The sequence below is a fragment of the Bombina bombina genome, chromosome 3 (assembly GCF_027579735.1).
Source record: "Bombina bombina isolate aBomBom1 chromosome 3, aBomBom1.pri, whole genome shotgun sequence".
NCBI lineage: Eukaryota > Metazoa > Chordata > Amphibia > Anura > Bombinatoridae > Bombina > Bombina bombina.
The window spans coordinates 257,992,798-258,007,800 of NC_069501.1; the positions used below are offsets into that span (position 1 = coordinate 257,992,798).

General features: G+C 38.7%; 1 protein-coding gene across 1 annotated transcript in view; it reads left to right on the plus strand.

Moving 5' to 3' along the window:
- The window catches only part of SGSM2 (small G protein signaling modulator 2), a 534,608-nt gene that overhangs the window by 245,726 nt on the left and 273,879 nt on the right, over positions 1 to 15,003 (plus strand). The window contains exon 3 of the mRNA XM_053705239.1: positions 9,536 to 9,698. Within this exon, the coding sequence (XP_053561214.1) occupies positions 9,536 to 9,698 (163 nt within the window). The remainder of the gene's footprint in view (positions 1 to 9,535; positions 9,699 to 15,003) is intronic.

The following is a 15,003-nucleotide window of genomic DNA, read 5'->3' on the forward strand; positions in this document are numbered from 1 at the left end:
GGACATAGGTCAGCACATGTATATACCCTATTAATGCAGGTCTTAAAGTGAACTGCTAGAGCTGCTATAATATACACACTGGGTATAGTTATATAAGTGTTACCCCCTTGGAGCTATGATGTTGAGTGCTTAGCAATGAGGTGTGTAATAACTATAACAGTGGCGTAGTCTTGTGAGGGTAGGGTATATACCTTGAACCATGTCTAAAAATGTTTAGCGGCATAATATAGAGAGTAAGCATTAAGATCCAGCGTGCCTATGAGCCTAAATGTGTAGTGTAAATAATGTAGACCTTATTAGGGGGACAAAGTGTGAACATTACACTCCATATGGTATAACCAATATCAGTAGCCAAGCATAAGGGGGGATGGTAAGAGGGTGATCATTATGAGCTAATAGTACTTTACAGGTTCTATATACAACGGAGTAGTTAAACTGCCTAATTTCCAACTTACACATTCCCAACAATAATAAACTGTGTTATATTGTCAGATAAACCAAAGTGAAACATTGAGGAAACTGTAAAACCAAATAGATAAATTGAAGTAGTTGGAGAGCAATATAGGATTAAGCTGTCCTATATATAGGAATGAAATATTTCGGTCATTCACCCTATGCCAGAGACTAGGGACTTAGAGTTATGTTCTAGCTCTGCCTCCACTCTGGCTTCTTTTGCGATAACATGAGATGGTAGAGAGCTGCTGCCTGCAGACCAGTCAGGAGTGTAACAAGAAACTAGAAAGTACCACTCGGGCCACAACTTTGATGTACTTCTGAAAGCTCTGATGTTGAAGCTGGCGTCTTGTGTTTCCGAAGGGGAGGCATGGATGGTGTAAGGCTGAACCGGCTGTGAGCAATCTGGCTGCATTAACGCAAACATCAACTGTCCAACATTCACAGGTATCTCCTTCTCATCTGGTGTGAGCGGTCGGATCATGGGTATACACTGCCTCCAGCCTATGGTGCGATTAATCTCTTTCTCCTTCTCCTGGGCTATCGACATCGTAGGGGTAAAGCTCTTACAGCTGATCGGTAAGGGATCTTCCTGCTTCCGATTCCGGACTTCATCAGTGTTACAGAGTGTTAACGGCTCAGCTGATGATGCCGGGGACAGCAAGTTGTCGTCTCGGCAACTACAGCTGCTATCATGCGTGCAACGGGGTTCACATATCTGCTGTGTTAGCCTGGTAAAATGATCGTCCATTTTGTCGCTCAGACCCTTAATAAGGGAAAGGAACATGGCCTCCATGTCTCGCTTACAGGATCCTGTAGTAATTAACTGAAGAGGGGAGGTGGGTAGTGCTTCAGAGTCTTTATGCGTACGATATTGCATGTTTACTAAAGATCAATACCATGCAGTCTTTGCTTGTAGGTTGTGTAGGCCCTGAGCATCAAAGTCCGTTTCTGAGACGATTACCGTCCCCAACCTCACTGTCTCCCCTCTATATATAATCCGTAGGCTTGGGCAATATTAGATGAGAGTTTTAGGACATCAGCTCCAATGTTTCTGTACCCTTTCTGTAATATTTATGATGGAGCTCTAATAGTTTGTGGCCATACTTGTCTGCGGCTAGCTCCGCCCCCCAACACAGTTATTTTAATACAGTTTTACCACTTTGATTACCTTGTATCTAAGCCTCTGCAAACTGCCCCTTTATTTCAGTTCTTTTGACAGACTTGCATTTTAGTCAATCAGTGCGGACTCCAAGGGGCATATTTAACAATGTGTGAGCGGACATGATACGAAGTAGTGTATCATGTCCGCTGCACATCGATAAATACAAACAGCATACGCTGTCAGCATTTATCATTGCATCAGCAGTTCTTGTGAACTGCTGGTGCAATGCTGCCCCCTGCAGATTCGCAGCCAATCGGCCGCTAGCAGGGGTTGTCAATCAACCCGATTGTATTCGATCGGGTTGATTTCTGTCCGCCACCTCAGAGCAGGCGGACAAGTTATGGAGCAGCGGTCTTTTAACCACTGCTTCATAACTTCTGTTTCTGGCGAGCATGAAGGCTCGCCGGAAACAAGGGGTCTCAAACTCCATATGGAGCTTGATAAATATGCCCCCATGTGCGTGAACTATCAAGATGATTCTTACTGCCGCTATTTGATTGGTCCGTTCGTCAACCAATAAAAGGGAAAGTTTGACTTACACCTACAAATTCGGGTATGCACCGTACTAAACCGTATACACAGTAAAAATAGCAGTGTTTGATTTCAGATGCTTCATCTTGAGTGAATATGATCATTTTCATATGTTCTTAATGAAGAGCAGCGCAGTCACATAATCGTTAGAATCGTAGAATCATCTTGATAGTTTATGAATGGAACCTCAGACGTATATACACACCTCACGGCTAAACCAATTAGTAAGTGAATACCAGCGCAGACGCAGTGTGACCCTGAGGACGCTGAAAAGCGTATTTAATCCGTGTTTTTTTTTTAAATTGTAATGCACTTGAAGAAACGGTTTGACACCGTGAAACGTTGTGTTTACTTTGGCCTAGATTTGGAGTTTGGCGGTAGCCGTGAAAACCAGCGTTAGAGGCTCCTAACGCTGGTTTTAGGCTAACTCCTTTATTTGGAGTTACTCAAAAAAGGGTCTAACGCTCACTTTTCAGCCGCGACTTTTCCATACCGCAGATCCCCTTACGTAAATTGCGTATCCTATCTTTTCAATGGGATTTTTCTAACTCCGGTATTTAGAGTCGTGGCTGAAGTGAGCGTTAGAAATCTAACGACAAAACTCCAGCCGCAGAAAAAAGTCAGTAGTTAAGAGCTTTCTGGGCTAACGCTGGTTCATAAAGCTCTTAACTACTGTACTCTAAAGTACACTAACACCCATAAACTACCTATGTACCCCTAAACCAAGGTCCCCCCACATCGCCGCCACTCGATTACATTTTTTAACCCCTAATCTGCCGACCGCCACCTACGTTATACTTATGTACCCCTAAGCTGCTGCCCCTAACACCGCCGACCCCTGTATTATATTTATTAACCCCTAATCTGCCCCCCACAACGTCGCCGCCAGCTACCTACAATAATTAACCCCTAATCTGCCGACCGCAAAGTGCCGCCACCTACATTATAGCTATGTACCCCTAATCTGCTGCCCCTAACACCGCCGACCCCTAAATTATATTTATTAACCCCTAATCTGCCGCCCTCAACGTCGCCTCCACCTGCCTACACTTATTAACCCCTAATCTGCCGAGCGGACCGCACCGCTACTATAATAAAGTTATTAACCCCTAATCCGCCTCACTAACCCTATAATAAATAGTATTAACCCCTAATCTGCCCTCCCTAACATCGCCGACACCTAACTTCAATTATTAACCCCTAATCTGCCGACCGGAGCTCACCGCTATTCTAATAAATGTATTAACCCCTAAAGCTAAGTCTAACCCTAACACTAACACCCCCCTAATTTAAATATAATTTTAATCTAACAAAATTTATTAACTCTTATTAAATAAATTATTCCTATTTAAAGATAAATACTTACCTTTAAAATAAATCCTAATATAGCTACAATATAAATTATAATTACATTGTAGCTATTTTAGGATTAATATTTATTTTACAGGCAACTTTGTAATTATTTTAACCATGTACAATAGCTATTAAATAGTTAAGAACTATTTAATAGCTACCTAGTTAAAATAATTACAAAATTACCTGTAAAATAAATCCTAACCTAAGTTACAATTAAACCTAACACTATACTATCATTAAATTAATTAAATAAAATACCTATAATTACCTACAATTAAACCTAACACTACACTATCAATACATTAATTAAATACAATATCTACAAATTACTACAATGAAATAAACTAACTAAAGTACAAAAAATAAAAAAGAACTAAGTTACAAAAAATAAAAAAATATTTACAAACATAAGAAAAATATTACAACAATTTTAAACTAATTACACCTACTCTAAGCCCCCTAATAAAATAACAAAGACCCCCAAAATAAAAAATGCCCTACCCTATTCTAAATTAATAAAGTTCAAAGCTCTTTTACCTTACCAGCCCTGAACAGGGCCCTTTGCGGGGCATGCCCCAAGAAGTTCAGCTCTTTTGCCTGTAAAAAAAAAACATACAATACCCCCCCCCAACATTACAACCCACCACCCACATACCCCTAATCTAACCCAACCCCCCCTTAAATAAACCTAACACTAAGCCCCTGAAGATCATCCTACCTTGTCTTCACCTCACCAGGTATCACCGATCCGTCCTGGCTCCAAATTCTTCATCCAACCCAAGCGGGGGCTGGCGATCCATCATCTGGTGGCTGAAGAGGTCCAGAAGAGGCTCCAAAGTCTTCATCCTATCCGGGAAGAAGAGGCGATCTGGACCGGCAACCATCTTGATCCAAGCGGCATCTTCTATCTTCATCCGATGACGACCGGCTCCATCCTGAAGACCTCCACCGCGGACCCATCTTCATCCGGCGACGTCCAACTGAAGAATGACGGTTCCTTCCAATCAGCCAATCAGATTGAGCTTGCATTCTATTGGCTGTTCCGATAAGCCAATAGAATGCGAGCTCAATCTGATTGGCTGATTGGATCAGCCAATCAGATTGAACTTGATTCTGATTGGCTGATTCCATCAGCCAATCAGAATATTCCTACCTTAATTCCGATTGGCTGATAGAATCCTATCAGCCAATCGGAATTCGAGGAACGCCATCTTGGATGACGTCCCTTAAAGGAACCATCATTCTTCAGTTGGACGTCGCCGGATGAAGATGGGTCCACGGTGGAGGTCTTCAGGATGGAGCCGGTCGTCATCGGATGAAGATAGAAGATGCCGCTTGGATCAAGATGGTTGCCGGTCCGGATCGCCTCTTCTTCCCGGATAGGATGAAGACTTTGGAGCCTCTTCTGGACCTCTTCAGCCACCGGATGATGGATCGCCAGCCCCCGCTTGGGTTGGATGAAGATTTTGGAGCCAGGACAGATCAGTGATACCTGGCGAGGTGAAGACAAGGTAGGATGATCTTCAGGGGCTTAGTGTTAGGTTTATTTAAGGGGGGTTTGGGTTAGATTAGGGGTATGTGGGTGGTGGGTTGTAATGTTGGGGGGGGGGGTATTGTATGTTTTTTTTTTACAGGCAAAAGAGCTGAACTTCTTGGGGCATGCCCCGCAAAGGGCCCTGTTCAGGGCTGGTAAGGTAAAAGAGCTTTGAACTTTATTAATTTAGAATAGGGTAGGGCATTTTTTATTTTGGGGGTCTTTGTTATTTTATTAGGGGGCTTAGAGTAGGTGTAATTAGTTTAAAATTGTTGTAATATTTTTCTTATGTTTGTAAATATTTTTTTATTTTTTGTAACTTAGTTCTTTTTTATTTTTTGTACTTTAGTTAGTTTATTTCATTGTAGTTATTTGTAGATATTGTATTTAATTAATTTATTGATAGTGTAGTGTTAGGTTTAATTGTAGGTAATTGTAGGTATTTAATTAATTTAATGATAGTATAGTGTTAGGTTTAATTGTAACTTAGGTTAGGATTTATTTTACAGGTAATGTTGTAATTATTTTAACTAGGTAACTATTAAATAGTTCTTAACTATTTAATAGCTATTGTACCTGGTTAAAATAAATACAAAGTTACCTGTAAAATAAATATTAATCCTAAAATAGCTACAATGTAATTATAATTTATATTGTAGCTATATTAGGATTTATTTTACAGGTAAGTATTTAGCTTTAAATAGGAATAATTTATTTAATAAGAGTTAATTAATTTTGTTAGATTAAAATTATATTTAATTTAGGGGGGTGTTAGTGTTAGGGTTAGATTTAGCTTTAGGGGTTTATACATTTATTAGAATAGCGGTGAGCTCCGGTCGGCAGATTAAGGGTTAATAATTGAAGTTAGGTGTCGGCGATGTTAGGGAGGGCAGATTAGGGGTTAATACTATTTATTATAGGGTTAGTGAGGCGGATTAGGGGCTAATAACTTTATTATAGTAGCGGTGCGGTCCGGTCGGCAGATTAGGGGTTAATAAGTGTAGGCAGGTGGAGGCGACGTTGTGGGGAGCAGATTAGGGGTTAATAAATATAATATAGGGGTCGGCGGAGTTAGGGGCAGCAGATTAGGGGTACATAGGGATAATGTAAGTAGCGGCGGTTTACGGAGCGGCAGATTAGGGGTTAAAAAAAATATGCAGGGGTCAGCGATAGCGGGGGGGGGGCAGAATAGGGGTTAATAAGTGTAAGGTTAGGGGTGTTTAGACTCGGGGTACATGTTAGGGTGTTAGGTGCAGACGTAGGAAGTGTTTACGCATAGCAAACAATGGGGTTGCGTTAAGAGCTGAACGCGGCTTTTTTGCAGGGGTTAGGTTTTTTTTCATCTCAAACAGCCCCATTGCTTCCTATTGAGGCTGGCCGCGTCCGTAAGCAACTCTGGTATCGAGAGTTGAAGTTGCGTTAAAAATGCTCTACGCTCCTTTTTTGGAGCCTAACGCAGCCTTTATGTGGACTCTCAATACCAGAGTTATTTTTATGGTGCGGCCAGAAAAAATCCGGCGTTAGCTACGCAGGTCCTTACTGACAAAACTCCAAATCTAGCGGTTTGTTTTTAAATAAAGTCTCTTTTTATCTATATCAGACTTGCCACGGACTTTTAACCATTTTACACTACCTTACACTCGTGTTTGTCATACTATCTGACACACAGAGGAATTTGCCGACTTTCGAGCTTCACAGTCCCATGCATTGGTCATTATAGTTAAGAGCTGTGTGGATAAACGTGGAACAGTTTGCTGGGCGACTGTAAGAGCCCAGAAGGCATTTGCAGCACTAATCCAGTGCTTTGTTTCTTGTAAGTACGAGCCATTGGAGTGGGGAGATTACCTGACACCATTGATCCTGCACTATTGTGGCGCCTTCTTTCTTTGTCTTATCTTTGATTCTGCAGGATTGTATTCCAACTACTTCCAGAAGAAGCAGCCTGCCACAGATTCACACCACACTAAGGGCTCGATTTATCAAGCCCCTACGGCTGCAAGTTCTCACAAGAACTTGCTCGCCGTGATTTATCAAGCAGCGGTCACCAGACCGCTGCTTCCCTAAGCTCTTCGCCACCTCTAAACTGGAGAAATTCAATCTCCTCGGTCGAGTCCGACTGAGGAGATTGACAGCTCCTGCCTCTGTCTGCGCTTGTGTGCAATGCCGAATACCTGTGGGTAATTTCGCCCTGCCACAGGCGAGCTGAGGCGTACAGGGGCACGTATACGCGCCCCTGTACGGCTCAGCTATAATAAATCTAGCCCTAAAACTGTGACACCATTGTTATCTCTCTTGGACTGTGAGACAGCATCAACTCCTGGAGCCTAGACACATCATCGGACTAATAAGTGCTTAATTGCATGTTTGAACCTATGTTGTTTATGTGTATTCATTTATACGACACCTCCATTATTGATTGAAACTTCACTACAGGGAGCAATAGTGGTTAGCTCCATATTCGATATTGCACTGATTCTCTATATATGCACTAAAAAGGTGCATATAATTGTACACATATGTGTTATATTTGTATTTTATTAAGAGTTTTATATTTGATATTGCACTGACTCTTTCTACGCACAAAATAGGCGCATCCAATTTAACACATTTGTGTTTTATTTGTACTTTGTATCATGTCTGCACGCACATTGATAAATATGCTCCTAAGATTAAATATGCAGCTTTATTTTAAAACAACTGTGATATTATGTAATACCTTCAAAAGACATAATATAAGTTCCAAGGTAACAGTCCAATGTCACAACGGCTGAGATAATACATAGTTGTGCTTTTTAAATATACAGTACATCATATTCTTCGTAATATAACATCATTATGATTAAATATAGTCTCAGGGTTACTCTCCCAATGACATTTCCTTGTTTCTATTTAAATGCAGAGAATGTGAGATTGTGGTTTAACTTGATTTGCCTTTTAATTTAAGAAGACAGTTTAAGTAGAGAGTTTAAGGGGCTCTTAACACTATTTGTATTATTGAATGTTTCAAAAGCATTACCCTAAAGTCTCCTAAAAGTTTATCTCTGGGGTATGCTGCCTATATAAATGGTGTTGCCTGGTCTTTAAAATGGTTACAGTTAGTCATTTGTAGATGTCTGTTTTCAGCACTTTCAGTAATTTTAATGCTGTGATTGTTCTCAGTGGATGACTTATGAATGGAAAGCATATTCTAAATAATGTTCATAGTATCAAAACCATATGCCAGAAAACATAGCACATTTACATTTATATTTTATTTGATCCTTAAAGTGAATGTAAATTTTGATGCTAAAGTGCCCGGTTTGTAAAAATTTGATTAAAAACAGGGGCACTTTAATTCATCAAAATTTACATTTCACTCGTGTTGTGAAGAAATACTTGCCTTTTAAACTTGACAGCAGCTCCAGCTTCCTCCGGTTGTCGCAAGCCATTTCTGATGTCAGAAATGATGGATAGGTCATCCTCCAATCACAGCTTCCCCCTCTGGGGAATCAGTGTCTGATTCAATGCCGTGATTGGAGGAAGCCGGATTCCTCATTTTAGACCCAGGAAGAGGCTTTGCAACGGGTGGAGGAAGCTGGAGCTGCTTTGAAGATTAAAAGGTAAGTTTTTTTCACAACAGGAGTGAAATGTAAATTTTGATGAATTAAAGTGCCCCTGATTTCAATCACATTTTTAAAAACCGGGCACTTTAGCATCAAAATTTACATTCACTTTAAACACAATACATTAGTTTGTAAAAAAGATATTTCAATCATTTTAGATACAAAGCCAGTGACAGTGGGGGTATTGGGGTGCTATGAACTTACAATCATTTTTTTTTTTTTGTTTTACTTAGTGTTATCAATAGACATAGATATTGAAGAGAGTAACTTTTGTTCTATCAGGGCGCAAAAAGGATTTAAATTAGAAAAGCATAAAGAGTATTAAAGTATAATGATTTCCTTCCCATACCTGTATCTTCATCCAACCTTGAAATTAAGCTTTGTGACAACCATTGTATCTGCGCACAGTTTTTTAAGGTCTTCAGCAACACCTGTACAAAACATTGTCTTAGTCGCACAAAAATAAATAAATATAAAGCCTGGCTATAATACTAAAATTTCGAAAGTTGTCATACAATTTTAAGCTCTGAATATGCTGTGTCTTCTAGAGCCGGTGTGGCAGCAGTTGTTAATTGTTTGTGCACAAAATAGTGATAAAAAGGTGTCCGTTGTACCTCTTTTTAAAATTAAGAAGCACATTAAAAAACTCCATAATATAGTGTAGATGGGGGGATTACATTTCATCAGGCTTTACCCACAGCCGCTTGGGTAATGTCAGGTTTACCCAGGTAATCCTATGATTACTTGGATTTATGACTTTACCCATAACATATATATATATATATAAAATCACACATACACACATTGTATATATTTATGATTGGTTTATGGTCCTTGTTGTATAATGTGATTTCTTTCATAGGTAATTATATGCTATAATATCTTTGTTTTCAGGTGTGGTGGAGGCATGCTTTCTGCATCTCCTGAAGAGGAGGGCCGCCGGTTTCTTGCGGCGTGATAAAGTTGCAGCACTCTTTATGAAAGTAGCTAAGACATGTGCTACTGCTGCAGACATATGCAAGAAAGTGCAGGACCTACAGCTGCAGGTAGAAGGCAGGTAAGACGATTTACAGAGTATTACTAAAATATTTTATAGATAACAACATATGATCCCATGCAGTGCACTCTATAATGTAGCTCAGATAACTTTCTTTATTTCTATGATGAATGCAATTCAACTTCTTCAGAATAATGTGGCTGTATCATCCCTTAAAGGGACAGTCTAGTTAAAAATAGACTTTCATGATTTAGATAGGGCAGCATGCTAATGCACTGTGGCTGAGCTCTGTAGCAACCCAAGGGTTGTAGGTTCGATCCCCGGTGAGGTCCGCTCAACCTTAAAAACTTCCGAGGTCAATAAAATGAGCAGCACCTTGAGACCCTTACGGGTGATTAGCCGCGCTTTACAAGTACCCCATACATACATGCAATTTTAAATAACTTTCCAAATTTCATCATAAATTTTGCTTTGTTCTCTTCATATTCTTAGTTGAAAACTAAACCTAGGTAGGCTCATTTGCTAATTTCTTAGCCCTTGAAGGTCACCTCTTATCTAAATGCATTTTGACAGTTTTTTCGCAGCTAGAGGGTGTTAATTCATGTGTGCCTTATAGATAACATTGTGCTCATGCCGGTGGAGTTACCCAGGAGTCAGCACTGATTGGCTAAAATGTAAAATGTCAAAAGAACTGAAATAAGGTGGCAGTCTGCAGAGGCTTAGATACAAGGTAATCATAGAGGTAAAAAGTATATTAATATAACTGTGTTGGTTGTGCAGAACTGGGGAATGGACAATAAAGGGATTATCTATCTTTTTAAACAATAAAATTCTGGTGTAGACTGTACCTTTAATCTTCAGATAATCTTCCTTATTCTTCTGCTACTAGAAGGCAAGTCAGGCTTTAACTATAAGATAGAATATAAAGATACACTGGCAACAAGGCATAGTTTTCTTTACTGTAGAGTAGGATTTAGCTGTTATGACTGATGCTTTACAATTATCATAGATAGAAACAGAGAATTTGACTGTAGAACAGATAGCTACGTTTGTATTCACCATATTAATTAGTCTAATGTACTATTTGTAGGGACATTATAGTAATCACTTTCTCATTTCCTCATAACAAGAACTCTTCAGGGCTTTACAATGTTGTTTGTTTGCTATGGTTTTTTTAAAGCATGTTCCTCTCCAGAATAAACAATTATTCTCTTATTAGACATGCAGAGGTGGTTCCTATCCACCCATAGACCTGTAGGAACAGTCCTTTTTAGCCCGTGAGTGGCACTAAAAGCACACATCTGCTTCTGAAGTATTCATTTCCATGTCCATTTAAACAGTGCCTACATTTTAAATAATTAAAGGGATATGAAACCCCAAAAATGTATTTTGTGATTCAGACAGTGCATACCATTTAAAAAGAAACTTAAAAATTTACTTCTTTTATCAAAATTGCTTTGTTCCCATGATATCCTTAGTTGAAGAGATACCTAGGCAGGCAGGAAATAGTGCTGCCATCTAGGGCTTTTGCAAATGAAAAAAACATTCTTGCAATACTGCTGCCATATAGTGCTCAAGAATTGGGTAGACTCCTAACCATGATTCTCAACAAAAGATACAAATAGAACAAAGAAAATTGATAATAGAAGTAAATTTGATTATTTTTATTAAAATTGCAAGTTGTATCTGAATCATGAAAGAAAAATGTTAGGTTTCATATCCCTTTAACTTTCATATTCTATGAGATCCTTTCACCTTTACTCAGAAAAATCAATTCACAATGCAACTTTGGCAAGCAAAATGGAAGTTTTCATGCTCTAAAAACATATTTTGAAATGCAGTGCTTTATTAATTTCTGATAGATACCTGGTATATTTCAGGGCTGCCGTCATATCTTATGGAAAGTTTGCATTCCAAGCAACATATCATTTTTAATGAGTTGCTGATCGTTAAGGATAATGTATAGTCACCCTCTACAGTGTATGATGAACAATTATCCTACAGTAAAATGGTGCACTGTACTTGTTCTCACAATACCTAATTAAAACTCCTAAATCATCACTAGGCCAGAATGGATTATCAATCTACGTACATATCACCTGTGAGACATATTTATTATTATAAGGACAGCAATGCTTATCAAGTACATAAGGATATGTATAGTTCATCATAACATGTGATGTTGTGTCAGATGATATAAATGTCAGTTATAAGCTCTACTGTGAAAATAAATATGTTATCTGCAGTGATGTGCAGTCACTAGAGGCAGGTGAGGCAGTGCTTCACCTCTCATATGGGCAAAAATATATTTTTTTTATTGGCTTTAAAAAAAAAATTGTAAATTTTTTCCCCCAGCATTTTTTTTTCTCACAGCTATATGTTGTGCAATGAAGAGGCACAATCAGGTCTGCCCACCATTACACAACATGCTGCGCCATCTACTGGATGCAAGTGGTTAAGATCATTGCATGGCTCATTAACTGCTTATTTGAGGCAGTCCTATTTGGGCTGAACCAATCCAGTGAGAGGCATTAGTAAGTGGAACATAGGGTTGGGGCTGGATGTTAAATCATATAAAACAAAACAAAAACGCAAAAAAAAACCTTTCATATATTTTGTTGCTGTCCTGTGAACCTGCTAGCTTTGCTAAAGTGAAAAAGAGAGTTCTGTTCTTCCCCTCTAAGTGCAGTGGAATGTGCCACTGTCACTTCCTGAATCCTTACAGAGCAGGAGAGAGGCACAGAGAGCAGTGTTTCACCCACATCTTATTAAAGTAAGATTTTACTGAAAGATTCTGTTAGTTAAAATGATAATTTAATGAATGTGGTTTAGTGTTTGTTTACTCTTTTATAGCAGGGTCGTTTTTGTATTTTGTTTACTCAAACTTTACACCCACTAACTTAGCAGCTTGCCTCTGTACTTCACACTAAATTATAGACTAATTTTCTGAACTCTCTGTAGCTCTGCTGTTTTATTACTTTAAAATGCAGTGGTCCCCCCCCCTTGTGTGTGTGTGTGTGTGTGTCTCTCTCTCTATCTATCCATCTCTCTCCTTATGTGTTGTTCTCCCCCCATGGTCTCTTTCTCTCTCTGTCTCTCTTCCTCCCCCTCTGACTCTCATCCCTTATGTAATGAAAGAATCTATAAGCATAATTTGCAGCATTAAAGTAAAATGTATGTTTTAAACATATTTTAATGGACATGGATTTCTAGATCTCATAATCAGAGCAAGCATTGTGTTATCTGGCAAGTGTTTCTGTTACAATCCTTTTAGACTAAAATCAGATGTTTACTAAGTTGACCAGTTTTCCAAGACACCATTTAAAGGGACATGAAACCCATATGAAACCCATATGCAAATTTAAATAACTTTCCAATTTACATCTAATATCTAATTTTCTTTATTCTTTTGATGTCCTTTGTTGAAAATCATATCTAAATATGCTCAGTAGCTGCTGATTGGTGGCTGCACATAGATACCTCATGTGATTGGCTCACCCATGTGCATTGCTATTTCTTCAACAAAGGATATCTAAAGAATGAAGGTGTATCCTAGCCACTGCCTCACCATCCTCTGACGTCACTGCACGTCACTGGTTATCTGAATGTGCACAACATAAGCAACTGCAAATCCAGAGGAACTGCTGTACTGACTTATTAGAATAGAATTGTATTTGCTTGTTAAGCTGCCGATAAAGCTTGTTTTAAAAGTGAGGACATGTTGGAAATGTATACAGCATTTCTTTACTTATCTAGGCTTTCATTAGTCTGTGCTGCTCTCATTAACATACATAGTTGTGCCCCAATACATGATATCTATAATCTCACAGCAAATGAGAGCAGCTAGCAGCACAGAAAAGACATAACACTTAGGAAACACAGAGCCAAAACAAGATTTGTAAGTGCTGGTAACTGCAAACTACTTGCATGTCTGTTTTATTAAAGGGACAAGAAACCCACATTTTTTCTTTTGTGATTCAAAAAGAACCAACGCCTAGATTTAGAGTTTTGTCGGTAACGACCCGCGTAGCTAACGCATGCTTTTTTTCCCCCGCACCTTTTAAATACCGCTGGTATTTAGAGTTCACAGAATGGCTGGGTTTTCAGTGCGTTAGGCTCCAAAAAGGGAGCGTAGAGCATAATTTAACTCCACTGCAACTCTAGATACCAGCGGTGCTTACGGACGCGGCCAGCTTCAAAAACGTGCTTGTGCACGATTCCCCCATAGGAAACAATGGGGCTGTTTGAGCTGAAAAAAAACCTAACACCTGCAAAAAAGCCGCGTTCAGCTCCTAACGCAGCCCCATTGTTTGCTATGGGGAAACACTTCCTACGTCTGCACCTAACACCCTAACATGTACCCCGAGTCTAAACACCCCTAACCTTACACTTATTAACCCCTAATCTGCCGCCCCCGCTATCGCTGACCCCTGCATATTATTATTAACCCCTAATCTGCCGCTCCGTAAACCGCCGCTACTTACATTATCCCTATGTACCCCTAATCTGCTGCCCCTAACACCGCCGACCCCTATATTATATTAATTAACCCCTAATCTGCCCCCCACAACGTCGCCTCCACCTGCCTACACTTATTAACCCCTAATCTGCCGAGTGGACCGCACCGCTATTATAATAAAGTTATTAACCCCTAATCCGCCTCACTCCCGCCTCAATAACCCTATAATATATGGTATTAACCCCTAATCTGCCCTCCCTAACATCGCCGACACCAAACTTCAAACATTAACCCCTAATCTGCCAACTGGAGCTCACCGCTATTCTAATAAATGTATTAACCCCTAAAGCTAAGTCTAACCCTAACACTAACACCCCCCTAAGTTAAATATAATTTAAATCTAACGAAATAAATTAACTCTTATTAAATAAATTATTCCTATTTAAAACTAAATACTTACCTGTAAAATAAATCCTAATATAGCTATAATATAAATTATAATTATATTATAGCTATTTTAGGATTTATATTTATTTTACAGGTAACTTTGTATTTATTTTAACCAGGTACAATAGCTATTAAATAGTTAAGAACTATTTAATAGCTAAAATAGTTAAAATAATTACAAATTTACCTGTAAAATAAATACTAACCTAAGTTACAATTAAACCTAACACTACACTATCAATAAATAAATTAAATAAAATCCCTACAATTACCTACAATTAAACCTAACACTACACTATCAATAAATGAATTAAATACAATACCTACAAATAACTACAATTAAATAAACTAACTAAAGTACAAAAAATAAAAAAGAACTAAGTTACAAAAAAAAAAAAATATTTACAAACATTAGAAAAATATTACAACAATTTTAAACTAATTACACCTACTCTAAGC